This window comes from Orycteropus afer, unplaced genomic scaffold, assembly GCF_000298275.1.
Source record: "Orycteropus afer afer isolate SDZICR_OR568_19922 unplaced genomic scaffold, OryAfe1.0 scaffold00078, whole genome shotgun sequence".
In the NCBI taxonomy this organism is placed as follows: Eukaryota; Metazoa; Chordata; class Mammalia; order Tubulidentata; family Orycteropodidae; genus Orycteropus; species Orycteropus afer.
The window spans coordinates 8417824-8441087 of record NW_006921665.1 but is presented as its reverse complement, the minus strand read 5'-3'; the positions used below and the strand labels follow the sequence as shown (position 1 = coordinate 8441087).

The window sequence follows — 23264 nt, the reverse complement described above, 5'->3', positions numbered from 1 at the left end:
CTCTTCATTATTCCTTCTCATCCCTAGTTCCTCATGACCATAATTAATCTTAATTGTCTATAACCTTGATTGCTTTCATATTACCCAAAGAGTAATTCTAACTTCCTTTCCTCAGTCCCCATGCTGTGTTGTAAATTTCTCTCCCACAGATGTTTGTGTACTCTGGCACACCCAAGATGAGTTCTCTGTCCTCTGAGTGTCCTCTGTGTGAACTTACTTGGAGGCCTTTGGTCAGGGCTGGTGTCTTCTCTAGGCCCAGTTTTGTGGCCCTGTTCTCCTATGGTGCCTGCACTGAAATATCCAGCCTGGAACAATTTCTTTCACTTCTGTTCTGCCTCATTGTGATGGACTGAATTTTGCCTGTTCTTGTTCCCCCCACCCCCCAATATGTATTGAAGTCCTGGCCTCTGTACTTGTAGATGTGATCTTGTTTGGAATAATGGGGTTTCTTTTGTTATGTTAATGAGACCACACTAGAGTGGGGTGGGTCCCAAATCTAATCACTTCTCACTCATAAAAGAAGCAAAACAGACAGAGACACACACAGGGGGAAGAGGACAGTCGATAGAGACAGATGCATCTATAAGCCCAAACACCAAGGATTACTCATCAGCTGGAAGTTGAAATAGGTAAGGAAAGACCTCTTCTTAGAGGCACCTCCTGAATTTGGATTTCTGGTCTCTTCCTGAACTGAGAAAATACATTTTTGTTTATTAAAGCCACCCCCTTGTGGTATTTCTGTTATGACAAATACAGAATTAATCTACTGCTGTGAATTCCAACTCATGGTGACCTCATGTGTTACAGAGCAGAACTGCTCCACAGAAATTTCTTGATTGCAATCTTTATGGAAGCAGATCACCAGGCCATTCTTCTTTGTAGTCACTGGGTGGGTTCGAGCCAACTTCAGGTTAGTAGTCAAGGGCAAACTGTTTGTGCTACCCAGTGACCTTTCTGTAATAATAGTGCTAGGTAATGAAAACATCCTCAGAGTCACCTCTCACATTCCACAAGGCATTATAGGCATTTGGGAGCATGTGTTGGCTTCCTTACCAATTTGTAGGGTCATTTAGGGTAGGATAAGATTTTAGTGATTTGAAATAAAATATGCTACAATTCTGCCATAGTTATCTAGTGCTCTTGTAACAGAAATACCACAAGTGGGTGGCTTTAAAAAGCAGAAATTTATTCTCTCATAGTTTAGGAGGCTAGAAGCCCAAAATCAGAGCTAATGGTAGTTAGCAGCTCAAGGGGAAACCTTTCTCTCTCAGCTCTGGAGGAAGGTCCTTGTCTCTTCAGCTTCTGCTTTCCAGTTGGTTAGATGTCTTGGCACCTGTCTTATCCCATCTCTCTGCTTCCTCATTCTATATCTTTTACTTCTCAAAAGAGATTGACTCAAGATACATCCTACACTAATCCTGCCTCATTAACATAACAAAGACAATCCATTCCCAAATAGGACTATAACCACAGGCATCACTAAACATAACACAAATCAATTCCAAGGATGGCGACCCTCATTGGATTTCTGAGGCAGTAAATCTTTATGGAAGTAAATTGCCCCATTTTCCTTCCATGGAGTGGCTGGGGGGTTTGAACCACCAGCCTTCTTGTTATCTGTCAAATGTCTTAGGCACTGTGCCACCAGAGCTCCCAATCATAGGCATAGAGGTTAGGATTTACAGCTCATATTTTTTGGAAGACACAATTCAATAACATGTCTATCATGATGCTTTCTGAATAGAGGGGACTTACAAGAGCTTGGTAGGATGAAGGTCATTCTGTGGAAGCTCTGGCTGCAGTTCTAAGGTTTTGTTAAGGCCCAAAGGTCTTGTGTTTCCCAGGAAGCTTTAGAAGAGTTGTCTTTATGTCCAGTTTTCTCAATAACACCACAGTACTGAGTCCTGTGTGCACAGTGACACCTAAGTTAATCAGTACTCCAGAAATAGCCTTTATCCAAAGTCAGTCATCAGTGTACTGTAGTTTATTTTTTTAACATCTTGATAAGCTGGACACAGAGTAGTTGGAAAGAATTTCCCACAGGGGTTTCAAGATAGTTCAAATCCTGGCACATCCTTGCCTGTTAAGCTGGATCTTTCTTGTAGGGTCTGGGACACCTAAACTGGGGTGATTTTGGGGATGGTGGTGACAAATGAAGCTTGCCAAATCTAGAGGTGAGGAGAAAGGGATCAGCCATCTCCATCTGTGCCATCCCCTTCTACCAGTTGCTGTAGAGTCACTTCTGACTCATAGCAACTCTATGTGTGTCAGAGCAGATCTGTACTCCATAAAGTTTTCAGTCGTTGATTTTTTGGAAGCAGATTGCCAGGCCTTTCTTCCGAAGTGATTCTGGATGGATTTGAACTGCCAACCTTTCGGTTGGCAGCTGAGTGCTTCTAGTCCCTGGGAAAACAACTCTGGGGTTTGTACACCTGGCCTTTGATGCATTACCAGGAATTCTCTGATGGGGAGGCTTTAGTCTGGGGCTGTAGGCAGTGGTCAGCCCTGTTGGTCCAGTTAGCAGAGAACGGTAGGCACTCTCAGAGGGAGCTTTTGAGATCTCAGAGTTAAGAGCCTTGGATCAATTACATCTGTGTTTAGCTAATATTTAAACTTGTACCTTGCTATTTTCTGTCTATGTGCTGTCACACCTATACTGTTTCTTTCTCTGCTACCCAAGCTCTGAAAACCAAGTGTGATTGAGCTTTTTCCCCTATGCTAAGGCAAATAGGGGGAGCTCTGGTAGCATAATGCCTAAGGCACTTGATTGCTAACCAGAAGGCTGGCGGTTCAAACCCACCAGCCATTCCTTGGAAGGAAGATGGGGCAATCTACTTCCGTAGTGATACTGCCTTGGAAACCCAAGGAGGGGTCGCTATGAGTCAGGTCTGACTTGACGGCACTTAATAACACAACAACATCAAGGCAAATAGCACAGGATGTCTCATTAGGCACTGGAATGATGTAGAGATTTGAGAATTATGCTCTTAAAGTGCCCAGTTTGGATGGTAGGACAAGTTGTTTTTGTTTTCTTGATTTCAGTGAGTTACTTGATTTAGCTGTTTGTAATGATGAAATAACCCACTGGGTGGACCGGCTCAGGCCCCAGTCCAGATCACATTGCCACTCTAGATCTCAGGCTGCACCGTGTCCTAGCTGGGCGACCTTTGAGTGAGTCTCTTACTCTGTGTAAACCTGAGTTCCCTTCTGTAAAAATGGAAAACAATAGCATCTTCCACACAGGGTTGTGTGAGACAAAACACACAAAATGTTTAGCAGAGACTTGTTTGTCAAATGCTCCTAAATGGAATTACTCCCAATTTGCAATTTATATGACTTGATGACTGTGGCCTATACCATGCCTTTTTATTTGTTTTCACACCATGCAATTAACAACAAAATGGCAATTGTCCAAATGGCTCATCAATTTTATTCTTACAGGCAGCTAAACTAGATTATTTAGATCACTAAATGGATTCCACAAGCCAGTTGGAATATTTTCAAAACTTAAATTACTCAGTTGCCTACATTTATCTATCTACTTATCTGTCCATTCATCCATCCCTCCACACATGCACTCTCCCACCCACATGTGTATGTATGTATTGTGTCTATCTATCTATCTATTGGTCTGTCTGTCTGTCCATCTAGGCCATGGAGGGAGTTTTAGCCCTTGTGTTGCATCATTACAAGTCCTCACACTATTAGTTTGTTATTAATCTTCTCTTTATGTAATGATAAAAATGGATTCAAAATTACGAGAATTATGCTAATAAAGTGCCCAGTTCGGATGGTAGGACAAGTTGTTTTTGTTTTCTTGATTACAGTGAGTTACTTGATTTAGCCGTTTGTAGTGATCAAATAACCCACTGGGTGGACCCGCTCGGGCCCCGGTCCAGATCACATTGCCACTCTAGATCTCAGGCTGCACCATGTCCTCGCTGGGCGACCTTTGAGCTCATCCACTTTAAAAAATCATCCACTTTAAAAAATAGTTAAAAGTCAAAGTTCTATTTTTTTTTTTTTCCTTTTTGGGGTGTAAAAGTAGAGTTTGCAACTAGTAAATCTTGGGTTAAGACCAATGTCCCATGAAAGATATTGCTAAAATCTCGCCAGCTTGATTTTGGTTTAACAGGTCTCCACCTATTTTGGAGGAGCTCTGGTAACATAGTGACTAAGCACTTGACTGCTAACCAGAAGGCTGGCGGTTCAAACCCACCAGCCACTCCTCAGAATGAAGGTTGAGCAATCTACTTCCATAGTGATACTGCCTCTGCAACCCAAGGAGGGGTCGCTATAAGTCGGGCCTGACTTGACGGCACATAACAACAACAACTAATTTTGGTGAAAGTAATGGATAACTGGCACTTGGTCCAGATTCACAGTATGGGACCCACTAGGCTAGGAAATCATAAAATGAGAAGAGTAATTGCAACCACGCTACCCTTCCACCAAAACCAAAAAAAAGACATTTCAGGATTTAGAATGTATTTTCCTAGCTAGTGATCACATTCTTTTAAAAGGGAAACATCCTTTTGAAGTTTATGATAGTCTGCTCTCCTGAAATGATTCTTTTACTGGACTTGACTATATTAATGTTCATGTTGCTGCATGTGTATATTTTATATTGCTTTATTAGTTACTTTTTTTTGCCATTGAAATAGCAGAAAAAGTTTACTTCATTCTGATAATACTACTGAATTGAAAACTTAACTCTTGGTCAAACAGATTAACTTATTCTTGAAAAAATAAAATAAAATAAAATAATAAACTGTCTTTCTAGCTAGCCAGTTGACTAAATGGTGAATAAGAAGTTTTTATTTTAAAAGAATCCTGAACATTTGTGTCCTGGACAGAAACGGCATGTTTTTCCTTCAGTCTTGAAATTACCATGTTGTGTGTGAGTGACCTTGGCAAACTCATAAAACCTCTATTAAATAAAATTCACCCCTTTTATTAACAAAAACAATAAAAATCCCCAATACTTCCTTAAATGGTCACATTTTGAGAGGGATTTTGCTAAGAAAAATGTGCTTTTACAAGATGAGATCCAGAAGAATTTTGGAGAAAATAAAAGGAATGTTTTAAGTTAGTCTTCCAAAACAGGCACAGATTGTTATCGAATGGGATGAATAATAGTGGTTGAAAATGATTGGCTTCCTCTCTCTCTCTTTTTTGGATGGCTGATTTAGATGATGTTACTCTTAAGTCATGATACCATTTAAGAAAACTAAACCAAAGCAACTGAAAAAATAGATTATTTAGGAATGGATATGAGTGGGGGCAAGTTCCTGAAATTAAACATGATATGCATTCTTAAGTAAAAAAAAAAAACAAACAAACTCAACTGCCATCAAGTCGGCTCCGACTCATAGTGACCTCTCCTTGGGTTTCCGAGGCAGTATTTCTACAGAAGTAGATTGCCCAACCTTCCTTCTGAGGAGTGGTACGGTGTGTCTATATATGACATATAGCACCTTGCAGAACAGTAAAGTGTCCTTGACCATTGACTATTGACATGTAGAACAGGGATCAGCAAACTCTGCAAAGGGACAGATAGTAAATATTTTCAGCTTTGCAGGCCGTGCGGTCTCTGTTGCATCTACTCAACTGCTGTTTGTAGCTTAAAAGCAGTCACAGACAATACGTACACAAATGGGTATGGCTGTGTTCCTGTTTAAACTTTATTGACACTGAAGTTTTGAATTTCATATTATTGTCACCTGCCTTTTTCAAGCATTTAAAAATTGTGAAAAGGAAGTGGGCTTCCTGGTTGATGTAATCTGTTTGTACATAGCTACCAATCTAAAGGTAGTTCAGACCCACCCAGTGACACCATGGAAGAAAGGCCTGATCGTCTGCTTCTGTAAAGATTGCAGCCAAGAAAACTCCATGGAGCAGTTCTAGTCTGGAACTAACTCAATGGCAACAGGTTTGGTTTTTTGTTTTTTTGGTCCACGGCTATAGTTCAACAACTAATGATACAGAGAATTTCCCATCTGATAGTTGTAGTTACTGCAAGAGTTTTAAAGACCTTCTCTGGGAGGAACATGGTGCAGATTAGCAGCTCTGTTTCTTCCTAGAACCAGCTTGAACCCTCCTTTTCCTGGAAACTAAGCTGTTACTCATAGATCTCTGTCCAGTGTTCAAATCATGGCTGTTCACTACAAAGGATTAGCTAATTTTATATTCAAATTTTGAAATTCTGGCCGATTTTTGATGTGACTTTGCTTAAAGAAATCTTTTTGGGCTTACCCTTGAGAAGAGTTTCTGCTTACTTTTTGCTAAATTTTAGATGGTTGAACAAGAGTAGAAACTGTGTTTATCTTATGTTTTCTAAACCTTGTACATCACCAAAAGCAACTGAAAACAAGAAAACCCAAGTGAAAAATACAAATGAAAAGATAGCAGCTTCCTTTTTAGAGAGATAAACAGGAAGTAAATATCCAAAATCAAGATAAGCTCTTTTGAAGAAAAGTTGTTGTTGCTGTGTGCCACCCCTCCTTGGGTTTTCAAGGCGTTATCACTGTTATCACTACGGAAGTAGTATCACTACTGAAGTAGTCAGTATCACTATGGAAGTAAGTAGTCATTATCACTACGGAAGTAGATTGCCCCACTTCCTTCCGAGGAGTGGCTGGTGGGTTTGAACTGCCAGCCTTGTGGTTAGCAGGCAAATGCCTTAGGCACTATGCTACCAGAGCTCCCTAAAACCAGTGGTTCCATATTTGTGAATTCAGTGCCAGCAGTGACTTTATGGACATAACTACCATAAAAAACCAGAACTGACTGTACACTGAAATTCATAAGTTGAAAAAAACATGGCAGATTGGAAAAGAAGCCTAAATCACCTTGTTTTCTTACAGACATTTTGGGATTGTTGAAGTTGTGTTTGTTCAAGCCACGTTGCTTCCTCTCATGAGCATCAGTGGGTTTCCATTCTTTTAGAGTCGCTACTTCCTTTCTCATTACTAAAACATATGAGAAGTTTTGCAGGGAGATATTAAACCTTGTGCATTAAATTAAAATGATTTAAATAACCTATGTTAAAAAAGGAATCAAGTGTTCAAGTCTTGCACTCTCATCAGGCATTCTTCACATGCTTCCCTCCTCCTCTCATGAACACCCCCCCCAGCCACACACACACACACACACACACACACACACATATACACACAGCCCTTACCTCCTACCAAGTTCCCTTGTTACCTGCATGAGAATTCTTTGTCCTTTCAGGGAGCCATTATCTGCTGACAGGGAAAGCAGAGCATTCAATATTTCCCAGCTGGTGGAAGGGAGGCCAGGAGGATTTATGGTGTCATTGCAGGAACACAAATTCTGCTTTCCTACAGACTGACACCATTAATAGATATGTATAAATCAAAGCAGAATGGAAAAAAGACTTGGTTCTCCCTTTCTGACGAACACAGACACTGGGCCCAGCTCTGATATTTAACAGATGATTTAAGTGAAGTGGCAGGAAGGAAGCCCTTGTTCAATTGGCATAGGGAAGCCATCTGCAGACATTTATTGAGGACCTTGTGTGAATGTGTCACTATAGTTCTGGGGTCTGGGAGACAGGAGGGATGGATGATAAAGAGTTCTGTGCTTAGTTTAGTGGAGGACTGTTTGTTATGGATTGAACTGTGTCCTCCCAAAATATGTATTGTAACCCCCATACCCGTGGATGTTATCCCATTTGGGGATAAGATTTTCTTTCTTTATGCGAATGAGACCACATCAGTGTAGGGTGTGTTTTAAGCCAATCACTTTTGAGATATGAAAGGAGCAGATCAGGCGTAGAAGCAAGGAAGCACAGATGGGGCAGACAGATGCCCTGCCACATGATGACCATAATGCTGTTCATAAGTTTTCCACTGGCCAGTTCTTTGAGAAGTGGATGGCACCTTCCTTCTTTCGAGTCTGTCTTAGTCTGGAAGCTCTGCTGGAACCTGTGTACCATGGGTGACCCTGCTGGTATTTGAAATACTGGTAGCATAGCCTCCAGCCTCACAGCAACACACAAACCACCACAGAATGACAAACTGACAGACAAGTAGTGGAGGAATCCGAGAAGAGCAGCTGAAAAGAGACAAGGAACACCCCCCAGAGCTGACACAGAAAGAAAGCTTTTCCCTAGAGCCAATGACTTAAATTCAGACCTCTGGCTTCCTAAATTATAAGAAAACAAATTTCTGTTTGTAAAATTCACTCACTTGTGGTATTTCTGTTATAGCAGCACTAGATAACTAAGATGCTATTATTTCAACTTGCCTTTTCTGGAACCATCTTGTCTCTCCTTCCCCTTGGTCTTTGCCCTTATCAGCTAGGGTCAGGCCTGGCTAACCTGCACCATGACACGCCCCCACCCCAGAAGCTCTGTCCCCTACCTCCCCTGGCCCTGTTAGTGTCATCTGCATATATCAGTGATATCCTTATCCCACTGTGTTGTCATTTTTGTTTGCTCAGTTTTAACTACATTTAGGAAATGGTTGCTATGTGCCAAGAACATTACAGTTTATTGAGGTTAAATTTCTTGCCCAGGGTCTCTCAGTACAGGGACACTGACCTTGGTTTCATTCCAAAAGGCATGATTTAATTCTCATGTGTGATAGAAAATTTCGTATATACTTTGCAGATAAGAGGAGCTCTGGTGGTATAGTGCCTAAGGCATTTGACTGCTAACCAGAAGGCTGTTGGTTCAAACCCACCAGCCACTCCTCGGAAGAAAGAATGGGCAATCTACTTCCGTAGTGATGCTGCCTCGGAAACCCAAGGAGGGGTCAACTATGGGTCGGATCTGACTCCACAGCAGTGAGTTTGAGTTGCAGATAAGAAGATGGCATGTTTCTTCATTCACTCCTTCAGAAGACTTTTGTTGAAAACTAGCTCTAGTGGCACAGTGTTTAAGCACTGAGTTGCTAAATGAAAGGTTGGCAGTTCAAACCCACTAGCAGCTGTCCAGGAGAAAGACCTGGTGATCTCTTCCCATAAAGATTACAGACAAAAAAAAAAAAAAGATAAAAACCCGTGAAGCAGTTCTGCTGTGTCCCATGGAGTTGTCATGAGGAAGAATCAACTTGACAGCACCCAACAATAGCAATGTCACCAGGAACACTGAAAATTAGCAAATACTGGACCATTGCCCTTGGGGAAAATACAAGGAATAGGTTCCTGCAAGCCTCTGTTCACAACATTTTCATCAGCCAACCAATAATAACCTTATTTTATACTGTTTCTGTTTAAAGGCATTTTCTTTGATATATATGTCTTACAAATAAGTACTTATATGTATTATTAGTTTATTATAAAACACTAACTGAGAAGGGTTTAACATTTTCCTGTCCCTGAGGACCCTAAGCATAACACTCCTTGGCTTTCAGCCTCACAATAATGCTGTTGTTATTTATACTTTATATTTTGTTGGTCATCATCTTATGATGAATATTTGAGACAATTGGATGCTCAGTTATTTAACCAATGTATTTATTGATACATCGATACAGGGAATGAATTAGATATAGTCTCAAAAAAACAAACAAACCCAAAAAACCAAAACTGAACCATTGCTGTGAGTCACTTTGGACTCATGGCAGCCCCATATAAAGAGTAGAACTGTGCTCCAAAGGGTTTTCAGTCACTGCTTTTTTAGAAGTAGATTGCCAGGCCTTTCTTCTGAGGTGCCTTTAGGTAGTGTAATAGGGAAAAGAGACCCCAGATTCAAACAGGTTCAATAGAGACACTTTTATTAAGCCTTGGAGCAGAGAAAGACAAAAAAAGATAATCATTCAGGATGAGGGAATCCATCAGCATGTACCAAAGAAAAAAACCAAAAACCAAGCTCACTGCCGTCAAGTTGGATTCAATTCATAGTGAGCCCCCTTTGGGTTTCTGAGGTGGTATCTCTATGGAAGTAGATTGCCCAGTCTTCCTTCTGAGGAGTAGCTGGTGGGTTTGAACCATCAGCCTTCTGGTTAGCAGTCAAATGCCTTAGACACTATGCCACCAGAGCTCCTATCAGCATGTACATGGTACAGAAAGTGGAATGGAGTCTGAGTCATGGCCATGAGGCTAATTATACATAGTTTTAAAAAAAGTGAATCATCCCAAAATCATGATTGGTGTCAGATGGATTCATTACCATTGCAGGCGGGGCTACAGAAGCGAGGGAAAAGACCATGATTGGGAACTGAAGATAGAGTTGGACCTTTATGACTCTTCCAAAACCCAACTGAAATGATTTCAGTATTACCTGTTTTAATTAGTATCTTATATTACCTCAGAAGGGGCTCTGTGGTGCAATGCCTGAGGCATTTATTTGACTGCTAACCCACCAGCTGCTCTGTGGAAGAAAGATGGGGCAATCTATTTCCGCAAAGATTTATTACTGCCTCGGAAACCCAATGGGGGTCACTATTAATCAGAATTGGCTTGATGGCAGTGAGTTTTTTGGTTTTATCATCTCTGAGGCATTGGTATAGATCAGTGGTAGACTTCTTGCCTTCCAATGTTGAGACCTGGGTTTGATTCCTGGGCAGTGCACCTCACGCACTCACCCATTTGTCATTGGTGGAGGAGGTGTTGCTGTGATACTGAACAGGTTTCAACGGAGCTTCCAGAGTATGATGGATTAGGAAGAAAGGCTTAGCCATCTACTTGGAAAAATGAGCCAGTGAAAGCCTGTGAAAGGCAATGATCATGGAGATGATGTAGGACCCAGCAGCGTTTTGTTGTGGGGTTGCCATGAGTTTTAGGGGCCAACTCAAAGGCAGCTAACAACAACAAAATCCCTTTCCACTTTCTGAATTTTGGTCTATCTGACTGGGCTAAGAATTAAGCATCCCTTCAGGGGTACTTTTATTCTTGTGACTAATAAATACATTTTGACAATGAAGGAGGAAGAGTGCATATTGTAACCAGGTAGACAAGCCTCTGATAAGAATTCCAACAACTGCATAACTACCGTCTGATTGTGCATAACTCAGCTATCTTAAACTTCCCTGTTTTGCATTTACCCTGCCTTGCTGGAGCCAGTTTCTAGTTTCCCAACAGCAGGATGTTACCAGGGTGGCAGGACGTGATTTGCTTACTGAATTGGAGCTGGCGTCAGGTGCAGAGAATCCCGGGGAAGTGGCTTTGGACCTCCACGGGTGGGTGTGGGAGGTTTACCCTACCCCGGATTCGGAAAGGAGTGTTTACCCCTCAACTAGAGCTGAGCCCTTTGCCATTACCCAGCCCTGGTTCTGCTATCGTGGCCAACCAAGATCAATCCTAATGAGCTCTGTTGTTTAAACTGGGGAAGGAAACTTTTTACCCTCAATTACAAAAAGACGGATTTTAGCAGCGCAGCAGCAGGAGGTGGCCGGCGGGGAGCCAGCCTGCTCTGCTACATAAATAGCAGCAATTAATGGGCCCCTGTAAAAGACAGCACGTTGTGTGTTTGCTGGCCAGCATCGTTTCTCTGTGAATCGGAACAACACTGAAATTAATTCTAAACTCAGAAAAGGATATTTTCTGCCTTCTGTTAAATAAGTATCATCCACACAGGAGCACGTTCCACTTGGATGCATTTACACACATCCTTTCTTTGGAAGAAGGCGTGAAACCAATTTATTTTCGCAATTTCCCACTGGGTCATGCTAATCACCACAGTCAGTTCTTAGCCCTTTTACACTGAATTCAGGCTTGAGCTGGAGCCTGGAGCCCTGGGGCCCTCAGTTCCTTGTCATTTCCCTCCTTGTTTGTCATGCTTTCCCTTGAAACTCTTCCTACTCAATTCATTTCATCCAAGGTTGTCACCGAGATTTTATTTTTAGAATGAGATTTCCAAAGCAAGCCATTCTATTATTATTAAGAACTATCATAAAGGTTCTGGAAAAGTTAATAGAATCATGCTTCTTCCAACTGCATTTGGATTCAGTCATTTATGTATCCATGCATGCGTGCATTCATTCATTCAAGCAGTGTTTGTTAAGTGCTGTCTGTGCTGCACTGTTCTGGACACTGTGGTCACCTCTCTTCCCTCCTGGAGCTTACATGGGGTTGGATGGATTCCACATTGGTGGTTACATGCACAGTCAGTGAGCCCTGTTGTTGTTATGTGCCGTCGAGTCGGACCCGACTCATAGCAACCCCTCCTTGGGTTTCCAAGGCAGTATCACTACGGAAGTAGATTGCCCCATCTTCCTTCCGAGGAGTAGCTGGTGGGTTTGAACTGCTAGCCTTCTGGTTAGCAGTCAAGTGCCCTAGGCACTATGCTACCAGAGTGAGCCCTAGAGGATTTAAAAGGTGCAGTGGGAAAAATGGAATACAGGGATTGTAATAGGGGCAGTGGTGGTTTGGTGGAATAGCGCCTAAGGCATTTGACTGCTAACCAGAAGGCTGGCAATTCAAATCCACCAACCACTCCTTGGAAGAAAGATTGGGCAATCAATCTATTTCCGTAGTGATACCGCCTTGGAAACCCAAGGAGGGGTCATTATGAGTCGGATCCAACTCGGCGGCAGTGAGTTTTTTTTTTTTTTTTAATGTGGGAAACCTAGATTTGATTTCCAGACATGCATCTCATATGCAACCACTACTTGTCTGTCGGTGGAGGCTTACATGTTGCTATGATACTGAATAGGTTTCAGCAGACCTTCCAGATTAAGGCAGATGAGAAGGAAAGGCTTGGTGATCTACTTCTGAAAGATCAGCCATTGAAAACCCTGTGGAGCAGGTTGTACTCTGACACAGTAGGGTTGCCCTGAGTTGGAGCTGGCTCCATGGGAACTGGTTGGTTACTGGTAAGAGAAAGGAGGGTAGGTGTGGCAATAATTAACTAGCAGGGAAACCTCTTTAAGAGAGTGACATTTTAGTAAAGAAGGTGACACTTCTTCATGGTTACATGGCGTTCTTCCCTGTGGATCTATTCTTCTCTTTTTAAAAGGACACTAAAACCAAAGCCAAACTCACTGCCGTTGAGTTGGTTCCGACTCATAGTGACCCCTCCTTGGGTTTCCAAGGCAGTATCTCTATGGAAGTAGATGGCCCAATCTTCCTTCTGAGGAGTGGCTTTTTGGGAATGGTCTCTAGCTTATGGCACACTTGAATCCTGCATGTAGCCATGTCGCTGTTCAGCAGCCTGTCATGCTATACCAACTTTGGGACATTTGATTGAATTAATGGCCTGTCATGTGGTTTGGTAACATTGGACTGTGCCTTTTACTTGTCAACTTAGGGGATGACAGCCGGTGGTTCAAACCCACCCACCAGTCTTCTGGTTAGCATTTAAATGCTTTAGGCACTACGCCACCAGAGTTCCCAAAAGGACACTGCTGATAAGTCAGATCGAACTCATAGTGAACCCTCCTTGGGTTTCTGAGGCGGTATCACAATGGAAGTAGATTGCCTAGCCTTCCTTCTGGGGAGTGGCTGGTGGATTTGAACCTCCAGCCTTCTGGTTAGCAGTCAAATGCCTTAAGCACTACACCACCAGAGCTCCCCAAAGGACACTACTAGTGATACTGAAGTAGGACCTGCTATAGCATGACCTCAAGTTTACTCACATCTGCAAAGACAATTTCCAAGTAAGGTCATGTTCACAGGTACCAGCCTTGAGGACTTCAATGTATCTGCTTTTTGGGAAACAACCCCATAGTATTCCACACACACACTTGAAGAGCCATGTCTCTTTCATAGTGTATACTTGGACCCTAGGACAGTACCTGGTATATTTGAGGTGCTTAATAAATAGGAGCTCTGGTAGCATAGTGCCTAAGGGACTTGACTGCTAACCAGAAGGCTGGCGGTTCAAACCCATCAGCCACTCCTCGAAAGGAAGATGGGGCAATCTACTTCCGTAGTGATACTGCCTCAGAAACCCAAGGAGGGGTCTCTATGTGTCGGGTCCGACTTGATGGCACATAACAACAACAATAAATGATAAATGTTTGTTGAACAAGGAAAAATTTACTTGAATTAAGCAAGTATTTATTTAAAAAAAATCCCATTGTATTCTGGAAAGAAAAATCCTTTTGGGCTAATTTCTATGTAAAAAGAAATTTTTTTTTGATCAGAGCCTCTCATTCCCTGTGCATTCTGATTATTTAAAATATCATGGTATTAAAGCATTTTGATTAAGGGAAGACTGTGAACTTGCTGGAAATCCCAGGGTGGTGCAAATGGTTAAGCACTGTTGCCAAATGACAGGTTGACCTTTTTTGAGTTCACCCACAGGCACCTGAGAAGAGAGGCCTGGCAATCTGCTTCTGAAAACCCCGTGGAGCACAGTTCTACTCTGACCCACCTGGGGTCACTGTGAGTTGAAATTGACTTGATAACAACATTTTTTTTTTTTTTTTGACTTGCTAAAATAAAACATACATTGTCTAATGTATAAAACATATATGCATGTTGTTATGATATGAAAGAATAGCCTCTTTGATCCATATTCTCTTCTTCCTCTCAGTCATATGAAAGATCCATTTGACATCTGACTTTTCATTGTGGAGCTTGACTATATCAACAATCCTTGATATGTTTCAGGGTAATGAATTTTAAAGGCAGTGAAGGGTGATCCAGGATGAAGGGATGAATTTAAAATCCTGTTAACTCTGATCCTATGTAGACAGCCTCAACTAAGTCAATATTTAAAGAAGATGAGAGACTAGACTGATATTAAACTGTTGCCTTGGGATTTAAAAGCAACTCTATTCCAGAGAGTCAGAAACACTGAAATATGGCTCAGACTTCTGTTTTAATATGCAAAAACTGTGGGTTGTGGAAATGCGCATTTTTTTCTTAAGCTGAACTAAGCTTGAATGCTTTTCACACTCTAGGTGGTTGATTCAATGAAAGTAAAATGGTAATGATAATAATAGTGTCCATTTCCGGCGCACTTATTATGTGCCAGACATTGCGAGCCAAGTACTTTATGTAGATTATCTTATGTACCAATTGGTTGTGGAAGTGTGTGCCATCATTGGGTCTCTATGCTGTTGCATATCCCTTCTTCTAAGTAAAACTACCCTGGAGTTTTTCCTCCTAATACATAGTGTGGAGGTCATCAAGCAGGAATTCCTCCCAGCAATTGATTGGCCCCCTCTTCTAAAGGAGTGGAATCCATGAGTATCTTTTCTTCATCTTCTCTCATACTGGAAAAAGGAATTGTTTTAATTTCCCTAGGCTTGTTGTAATGGTAATACCACAAGTGGGTGGCTTTCAAGAACACAATTTTGTTTTCTCACAGTTCTGGAGGCTAAAGGGAGGAGTCCTGGTGCTGCAGAGGTTAAAGCACAAGGCTGCTAACCTCATTTGGACCCAGCCGCTCCATGGGAGAAAGATAGGGCCATCTGCTTCCATAAAGATTACAGTCTTGGAAACCCTATGGGGCAGTTATAGTCTGGCCTATAAGGTTGCTATGAGTAGAAATCAACTCCATGGCAACGGGTTTGTTTTTTTTTTTTTTTGAGGCTGAAAGTCCAAATCAGCTTCCTGGCTGTGCTGTTTCTTCTGTGAGCCTCTCTGCTAGCTTCTAGTGATTATAAATGATCTTTGGCATTCCTTGATGTTCCTTGGAGTCTGTCTCCCCTCTAGGTATGTCTCTGTGTCCATTTTGCTCTTTTTATAAGTAAGAAGGGCTTAGGTTTAGAACCAGGAGCTCTGGTAGTGCCTAAGGCACTTGACTGCTAACCAGAAGACTGGCGGTTCAAACCCACCAGCCACTCCTCGGAAGGAAGGTTGGGGAATCTACTTCCATAGTAATACTGCCTTGGAAACCCAAGGAGAGGTTGCTATGAGTCGGGTCTGACTCGACAGCACACAATAACAACAACAGGTTTAGAACCTATCCTGCTCTGGTATGACCTAATTAACATAACAAAAGAAAATCCCTGTTTCCAAACAGAGTCATAGTTACAAGCACAGGGTTTCAATACATATTTTGGGGGGTCAGTCACAAATCGACCCATAACAGGAGTGCTCCTCTTTGCATCTGTGATAAACTCTTCCACCTAGTTTTTCCTTCCTCAGAGTCTCCTCAGCTTCATTCACTCCTTCACTTTCTATTTCTCCATGTTGTTGCTGCCAACTCATGGTGAACCCATGCACAGCAGACAAAATGCTGCCCAATCCAGCACCATCTCCATGATCAGTTGGGAACTGGACTGTTGTGATCTATTTGTTTTCATTGACTACTTGTCAGAAGTAGATAATCCGATCTTCCTTCCTAGTCACTCTCAGTCTGGAATCTCCACTGAAACCTATTCATCATCATAGCAACATGCAAGCCTTCACTGACAGATGGGTGGTGGCTATGCTTGACGTTTTGTAAAAGTGGTGTGTAGCAGTGTCAGACCTCCTTGTCTAACTTCACAGGGGTAAGCAGAATCATTATCAGCATCAGTAGCCCAAGACTGATTCCTATGAAGTGGAGGTCAGACATACCTCCTCTTTCCAGCCTTTTTACCACTTCTGACACCAGCCATCCTGCCCATAGCACTCTCTACTTCTCTGCTGTGTACTATAATTCATGGCTCACAGAACTCACAGACAATATGATTATGGCATTTATTACGGAAGTAACAGGTTACAATTCAGGATCAAGGACAGCTCCGCCTACAGTTCCTCGGTCAGGACAGCTTCTTGGCCATGCTCACAGCCAGACCTCTCCCTGGCCCTTGGCCCCTTAAACCTATTGGGCCTCATGGGCCACTCAGGCCTGCCCTGCTCAAGCAAGTGTTACAAAACTCTTTAGCTCCACCAGTAAGTGGCCAGAATCACCCCATTCTGCAAATAAACCTTGGCTCAAAGGTGCTCAGATTTCTAGCTCCATAGATCAGCAAGCTCCACCAAGTGCCTGGAGGCACCCCATTCCACCAACAAGCCTCCTGCTTGAAAGCACTCAGTCTCTTGCTCAGTGTGCCAGGAAGCCCACCATGCTGTCTCTCCTCTCAGTCTCCTGGTTCTGCTGCCTCTGCCATTGCCGTTTCTCTGCCACTGCTTCTTGTCATCTCTGGTATTCCAGCTGTCTCTCTATCTCCTGGCTCTAGGAGGTCTCAGCACAGAGATACTAGGTCCAAAGGATGTGCCCTGTCCCATCTCTTCTTCTTGGTGGTAGTGAGGTGCCTCCTTTGCTCTGGGATTGGCTCTCTTTTTTAACCCTAGCAGGATGACAGAACTGACCGATCTCTTCATTAGAGTTTCATGCCCCTTATTTGCATGGTCCCATCCCCACAGGAGTTCCATTCAACTTATTTGCATTCTTAGCAGGTTGCCCAATCTCCTTAATGGGCCACAAACACTGTATTTGCATAGTCCCACCCAGTCATTTTGTGGGAGTCCCAACGACTATGGCTAGAAGAGCCATATTAAGTTCCCTACAACAGAGGTGCATTGTCTGGGACTGAAACCTGGATCTCCTGTACAGAAGGTGAGAATTCTACTACTGAACAGCCAATGCCCTCTTTTTCCATCTATAATGGCTTCCAAGACTATATTTTTTAGAAGTGTGCTGTTCCTTCTTCACTTCTTTGTCTTTTTCTTCACATCGATGCTTCTTTGAATGGCAGTTTGTGCTGGCTCTCTGAATCACCACACATCTCATTCACTACTCAACCCACTGCATCTGACTTCTGTCCCTTGCCTCCTATTGCATGGAACATGCTAAACTTACTTCTTTTACTGCCTTTGGTAGCAGTTTTAATTTTCTTTCAAACCATTGTGACTAAAGGAGTTTATCTTTTCAGCTAGTGGCCCATCATTGTACTGTGCTTCATTCGCTCTGGTGGACTTAGATGTTCTTTGCCTGAAAATCTTTGATTATTGTGAAGTTAAACTTGATACCACTCTTTGATTGCCGATTCCATTTCATTTATTATAGATTAAAAAAAAAAATCTTTAGTAACTGAAATGGAATTGGTAATTAATGACTGACAAAGGGTGATATCAAATTATTGTAGATGGAGTTAATTAAATGGTTTTGTGAATCAAGAATAGCATCCCATTGTCATTATTGTCAATGCTGAGCTTATAAGTTTATAGAATGAGTGAAAACAAGCCTGGTGGTGAATTGGTGTTTGAAAATGGATTAGGAGCTTCATTGGAAACCTCCATGAGGTGGCAGCTTAAGGGTGTCCAACAGAAAAATTTGATTAATGAGTCAGAGTTAACAGGATTTATTGAGTAAGGACCTGTTCAGAGACTGGGAGCATCCCAAATTAAAAATGGTGAGGAGACTTGAATTTACACAGTTATAACATCCTTTTAAAGTTTAGTTGAGTAAGTATTTTGCCCTTTGCTTTGGTTGGTTCCAAAAAAAAAAAAAAAATACCCAAACTCACTGCCGTTGAGTCAATTTGACTCATAGTGACCCCTCCTTGGGTTTCCAAGGCGGTATCTCTATGGAAGGAGATTGCCAAAATCTTCCTTCCGAGGAATGTCTGGTGGGTTTGAACTGCCAACCTTCTGGCTAGCAGTCAGATTCTTTAGGGACTGTGCTACCAGAACTTAATTATATCTAATTTTCCTTTTGGGAAAGTTGGTCACTGAATGCTAAACTGGGGTATCTTGATAGGATGAGTGTTGCTAACTCATGCTGCTAAGTAAAACTTGCTTAGTTTTGATTCTATTTCTTATAAATGGCCTTATGACTAATTTTTGTTTGGCTCTTTGCCCAGAGAAGCCATTTAAACTTGCCTCTATTAAAATTTTTAACAAGGGTTCATGAGTTTCACTGAGGAGCTCTCTTGGGGGTCACTAGATTTCTCAGAACAAACAGAACTTACAGCCAGGAAACCAAGTGAGGGGACCAAGAGGCCAGAATCCTGGGCTTTTTTTCTGTGGAAAGTCTGGAAGACTGCCCAAGTCCAGGGCCTGACTGCTGTGAGGGTGAGGGACTGGAATGGCCTCCATTCTTTCTCCTGTGCCTTTGGTCGCATCATCACTTTGTCTTTTCATCTCTGGGAAAAAGACAAGGATGGACTAGAGGAAGATCAGGAAGTAAGACAAGCTGGGTTTGGAAACATTGGGTTTGCTCAGAAGTAGGAAAATATAAGAAAACCCATCTCTATAAAAGGACGTGGTAAGCACTGCCCAAACCTGGTAGGTATATTGAATCTAATCATTAATTTGTGGTTGTGATATAATGGTGGTTCAACCTCGTGCAAAGAGCCATTCTCTTCTCCTATCCAGTCGGAAGGGTCCCCATTGCATAGACACTGCCTGTCAATGACTGGAGCTTCCCATAAGCCTTACTTATGGCAGGGCTTGTGGAGGTATAAAACCTGGCCTGGGCATGATCAGCTCTGTGGAGCCAGCGGTGATTCTTCTCCCTGTGGGACACATGGGCTTGGGGAGAGCAAAGCAGAGGGGAAGTATTACATAGGAATTGTCAGAACCCCTTGAAACTGCAATGAAGGAGAACAGGAGGAGCAGAGAGTGTGAGAAGCCACAGATGAAAGGGATTTTATTCGCAACTGCCAAGGAGGATCTTAGGATGTCTGAGAAATGTGTTCTGAAAAGAGGAGCATATGATAGATTCCTTGTTTGTTTGTGTTTTCCCCATAGAAGGGCAATGGATTAGTTTCCTGTGGCTGCTGTAACAAATTACTACAAACTTGATGGCCTAAAGCAACAGAAATTTGTTACGTGGCAGTTCTAAAGGCCAAGAGTTTCAGAAGTCTGAAATCATGGTATTAGTAGGACTGTGTTCCCTTGGGAAGCTTCAGGAGAGGATATTTTCCTTGACTCTTCCTGTTTCTGGTGGTTTCAAGCATTCTTTGGCTCCATCACTCCAGTCTCTGATTCCTTCTTCACATAGCCTCCTCTGATTGTCTGTCTAATCTTCCTCTGCCTCTTTATAAGGATACTTGTGGTTGCATGTACGACCCACTTGCATTTAAAAAACAAACAAACCCATTGCCATGGAATTAATTCTGACTCATAGTGACACTATAGGACAGAATAGGGTTTCCAAGGCTATAAATCTTTATGGAAGCAGACCGCTTCATCTTTCACCCTCATAATTCAGGGTAATCTCATCTCACGATCTTTAATTTAATCTCACGATCTTTAATTTAATCACATCTACAAAGACCCTTTTCCAAAGAAGGTCACATTTACAAGTTCCAGGGATTAGGACTTGATATCTTGGGTGGCCATTATTCAACTTACTACATGCAATTAAGAAGCTAAATAAATTACCCTAACATAATTGCATGGTCTGTTAAAAGAGGCAGATCATATTACGGCTAGGCTTTTAGACTGTTGTTTATTCTTGGTACCTTAAGAATTTCATTGCCAAAGGGTGTAATTTTTTTTTTTTTAAACACAGAGTCAAGCAGAGACAGAACCTAATTGTACTTTTCAGCATCTCTCCCTCCTCTCATAGACACACACATAGACATGTAGACACACATACATGTATCACCACCATCTGTCTGTCAGTTTGTTGTACTGTCATGACTTGTGTGTTGCTATGATGCTGGAATCTATACCACTGGTATTCCAATACCAGCAAGGTCACCCATGGTGGACTGGTTTCAGCGGAACCTCAGACTAGGAAGAAAAGCTGGTAGTCTGCTCCCAAAACGTAGTCAATAAAAACTTATGAATCATAATAGACTGTTGTCTGATATTATGCTGGAAGATGAGACCCCTGGTTGGAAAAGCCCAAAACCAAACCCACTGCCATCCAGTTGATTGTGATTCACAGTGACTCTATAGGAGAGAGTAGAACATAACCCCACAGGCTTTCCAAGGCTGTACATCTTTACAGAAGCAGGCTGCCACATCTTTCTCTGGAGGGCTGCTGGTAGATTTGAACCACTGACCTTTTGGTTACCAGTAGAGTGCTTTAACCACTGCACCATCAGGGTTGGAAAGCACTCAGAATACACAGTGTCCGCAACAATGGACTTGATCGTACAAAACATCTTGGAGATTATGCAGGACTGAGCAGCATTTTCTTCTATCATCCATGAGGTTGCCATGAGTTGAAGTTGACTCTGTGGCAGCTAACAACAACAATTTACCAAAGGGAATAGGTAAACATTCTGGATCCAGTGGCAGAAGACTTGGTCTAGGGCAGAGAAAGGACTGAGTGGAAGGACCAGGGATGCTGCACCCTTGGGCGTTGGATCCCTGAGACCTCTAGCCAAACCCTAGAACTGAAGAAGGGGGCAGATTTGACTGCTTCAGAAGAGAGGGCCTGTGGACAGGATCAGACCTGGAGGGGGATGATGGTGAGGCCTGAGAGGGTGTAGGGGGAAACCCTTTTCTCCAGGAGGACTTGATATTCACTCTGTCTTCCCTAGAATCAAGCTCGACATGAACCTTTTGCTGAATGTTCCAGACAACCATTTTAATTTGCCTAAGTAAATTTCATTCTTTTCTTAATTGAACTTTTGATTTTTTTCCCGGATGCTCTTTTTTTTTTTTTTTTTTTCCCTTTGAAAAGAAAGAAAAGAAAAGAAAAACAAACAGTTGCTGTGGAGTTGGTTCTGACTCAAGGTGACACCCTATGTGTTGCAGAGTAGAACTGTGCTCCATAGAGTTTTTAATGACTGTTTTTGGAAGTAGATTGACAGGCCTTTCTTCTGATGTACCCCTAGGTGAGTTCCAACTGCTAACCTTTTGGTTAGTAGCTGAATGTTTAACTGCTTGCACCACCCTGGGCCTTTTTGTCCTTGATGCTATTTAATTAAAGTTTTTCTCTCAGTGCAGAGAAGTTGCTATGTATTTTCCTAGGGTTCTTATTAACAGTCAAGCAATGACCTTTGTCTGCAGTGACTGATAATAGCCATGTTTGTGGTTTCTCCTTAGGTGGCCATAAAAGTCATTGATAAGAAGAGAGCCAAAAAGGACACCTATGTCACCAAAAACCTGCGGCGCGAGGGGCAGATCCAGCAGATGATCCGTCACCCCAACATCACCCAGCTCCTTGATATCTTAGAGACCGAAAACAGCTACTACCTGGTCATGGAGCTGTGTCCGGGTGGCAACCTGATGCACAAAATCTATGAGAAGAAGCGGCTGGAGGAATCTGAAGCCCGCAGATACATCCGACAGCTCATCTCTGCAGTTGAACATCTGCATCGGGCTGGAGTGGTCCACAGGTAAGGGCCATATAGCACTGATGAACTTTGACACTATGCTGAGTAGATGGCACTGTGCTTCAACATGTTCTAATGCAACTTGTTTTACATTTATATTCTATGGAGTTGTTTTGTGGGTTGATGGTAATAGGGGGTTAAAAGAGTTGAGTCAAGAGCTAGACTGCCTGGGTTCTATCCAGGCTCTGTCATTTACTAGCTGTATGACCTTACGCAAGTTACTTAACCTCTCTGAACCTCAGTCTCTTCATCAGTAAACATCTGTAAAATGGGAATTATAATATTACTTATTTTAGGATTGGTATAAATAAAGGTAAATAAGTTAGTGTAGTGTCTTAGTTTCCTGGTGCTGCTGTAACAGAAATACCACACATGGTGACTTTTGAAGAACTGACTCACTGGCACCTAACACAACATCTTCCATGGGCGTTGATTGTGGGTCCAAGTAAAATGAAATTCCTGACAACTTCAATCTTTTCTCCATTTATCATGATGTTGCTTATTGGTCCATTTGTAAGGATTTTTCTTTTCTTTTGTTGAGGTGTAATCCTTACTGAAGGCTGTAGTGTTTAATCTTCATCAGTAAGTGCTTCAGGTCCTCTTCACTTTCAGCAAGGAAGGCTGTGTCATCTGCATATCGCACATTATTAATGAGTCTTCCTCCAATCCTGATGCCTCATTCTTCTTATTGTCCAGCTTCTTGGATTATTTGCTCAGCATACAGATTGAATAAGTATGGTGAAAGGATACAACCCTGATGCATACTTTTCCTGATTTTAAACAATGTAGTATCCTCTTATTCTGTTTGAATGAGTGTTTCTTGGTCTAAGTAGAGGTTCCTCATGAGCACAATTAATTGTTCTGGAATTCCCATTCTTCTCAATGTTATCCATACTTTGTTATGATTCACACAGTAGAGTGCCTTTGCATACTCAGTAAAACACAGGTAAGCATCTTTCTGGTATTCTTTGCTGTCAGTAGACATCCATCTGACATCAACAATGATATCTCTTTGTGATAGTTATGTTTATGTGTCAATTTGGCTGGGCCTGGTTGAGTGGCTGGGCAGCTGGATATAGTATTCCCCATGATGAGACTGGTAATCAACTCCATGGTGGAATCTACTGTGAGCAGCTGAGTAGCTGCCTTTGGGTATGTGGTCTGCTTCCTGTA

The 23264-nt window shown here is 42.2% G+C and overlaps 1 protein-coding gene across 1 annotated transcript in view; it reads left to right on the top strand.

Moving 5' to 3' along the window:
• HUNK (hormonally up-regulated Neu-associated kinase) overlaps positions 1-23264 on the top strand; it is a gene marked incomplete at its 5' end in the record, with an annotated part of 174560 nt that overhangs the window by 28834 nt on the left and 122462 nt on the right. The window contains one exon of the mRNA XM_007941311.1: positions 21802-22094. Within this exon, the coding sequence (XP_007939502.1) occupies positions 21802-22094 (293 nt within the window). The remainder of the gene's footprint in view (positions 1-21801; positions 22095-23264) is intronic.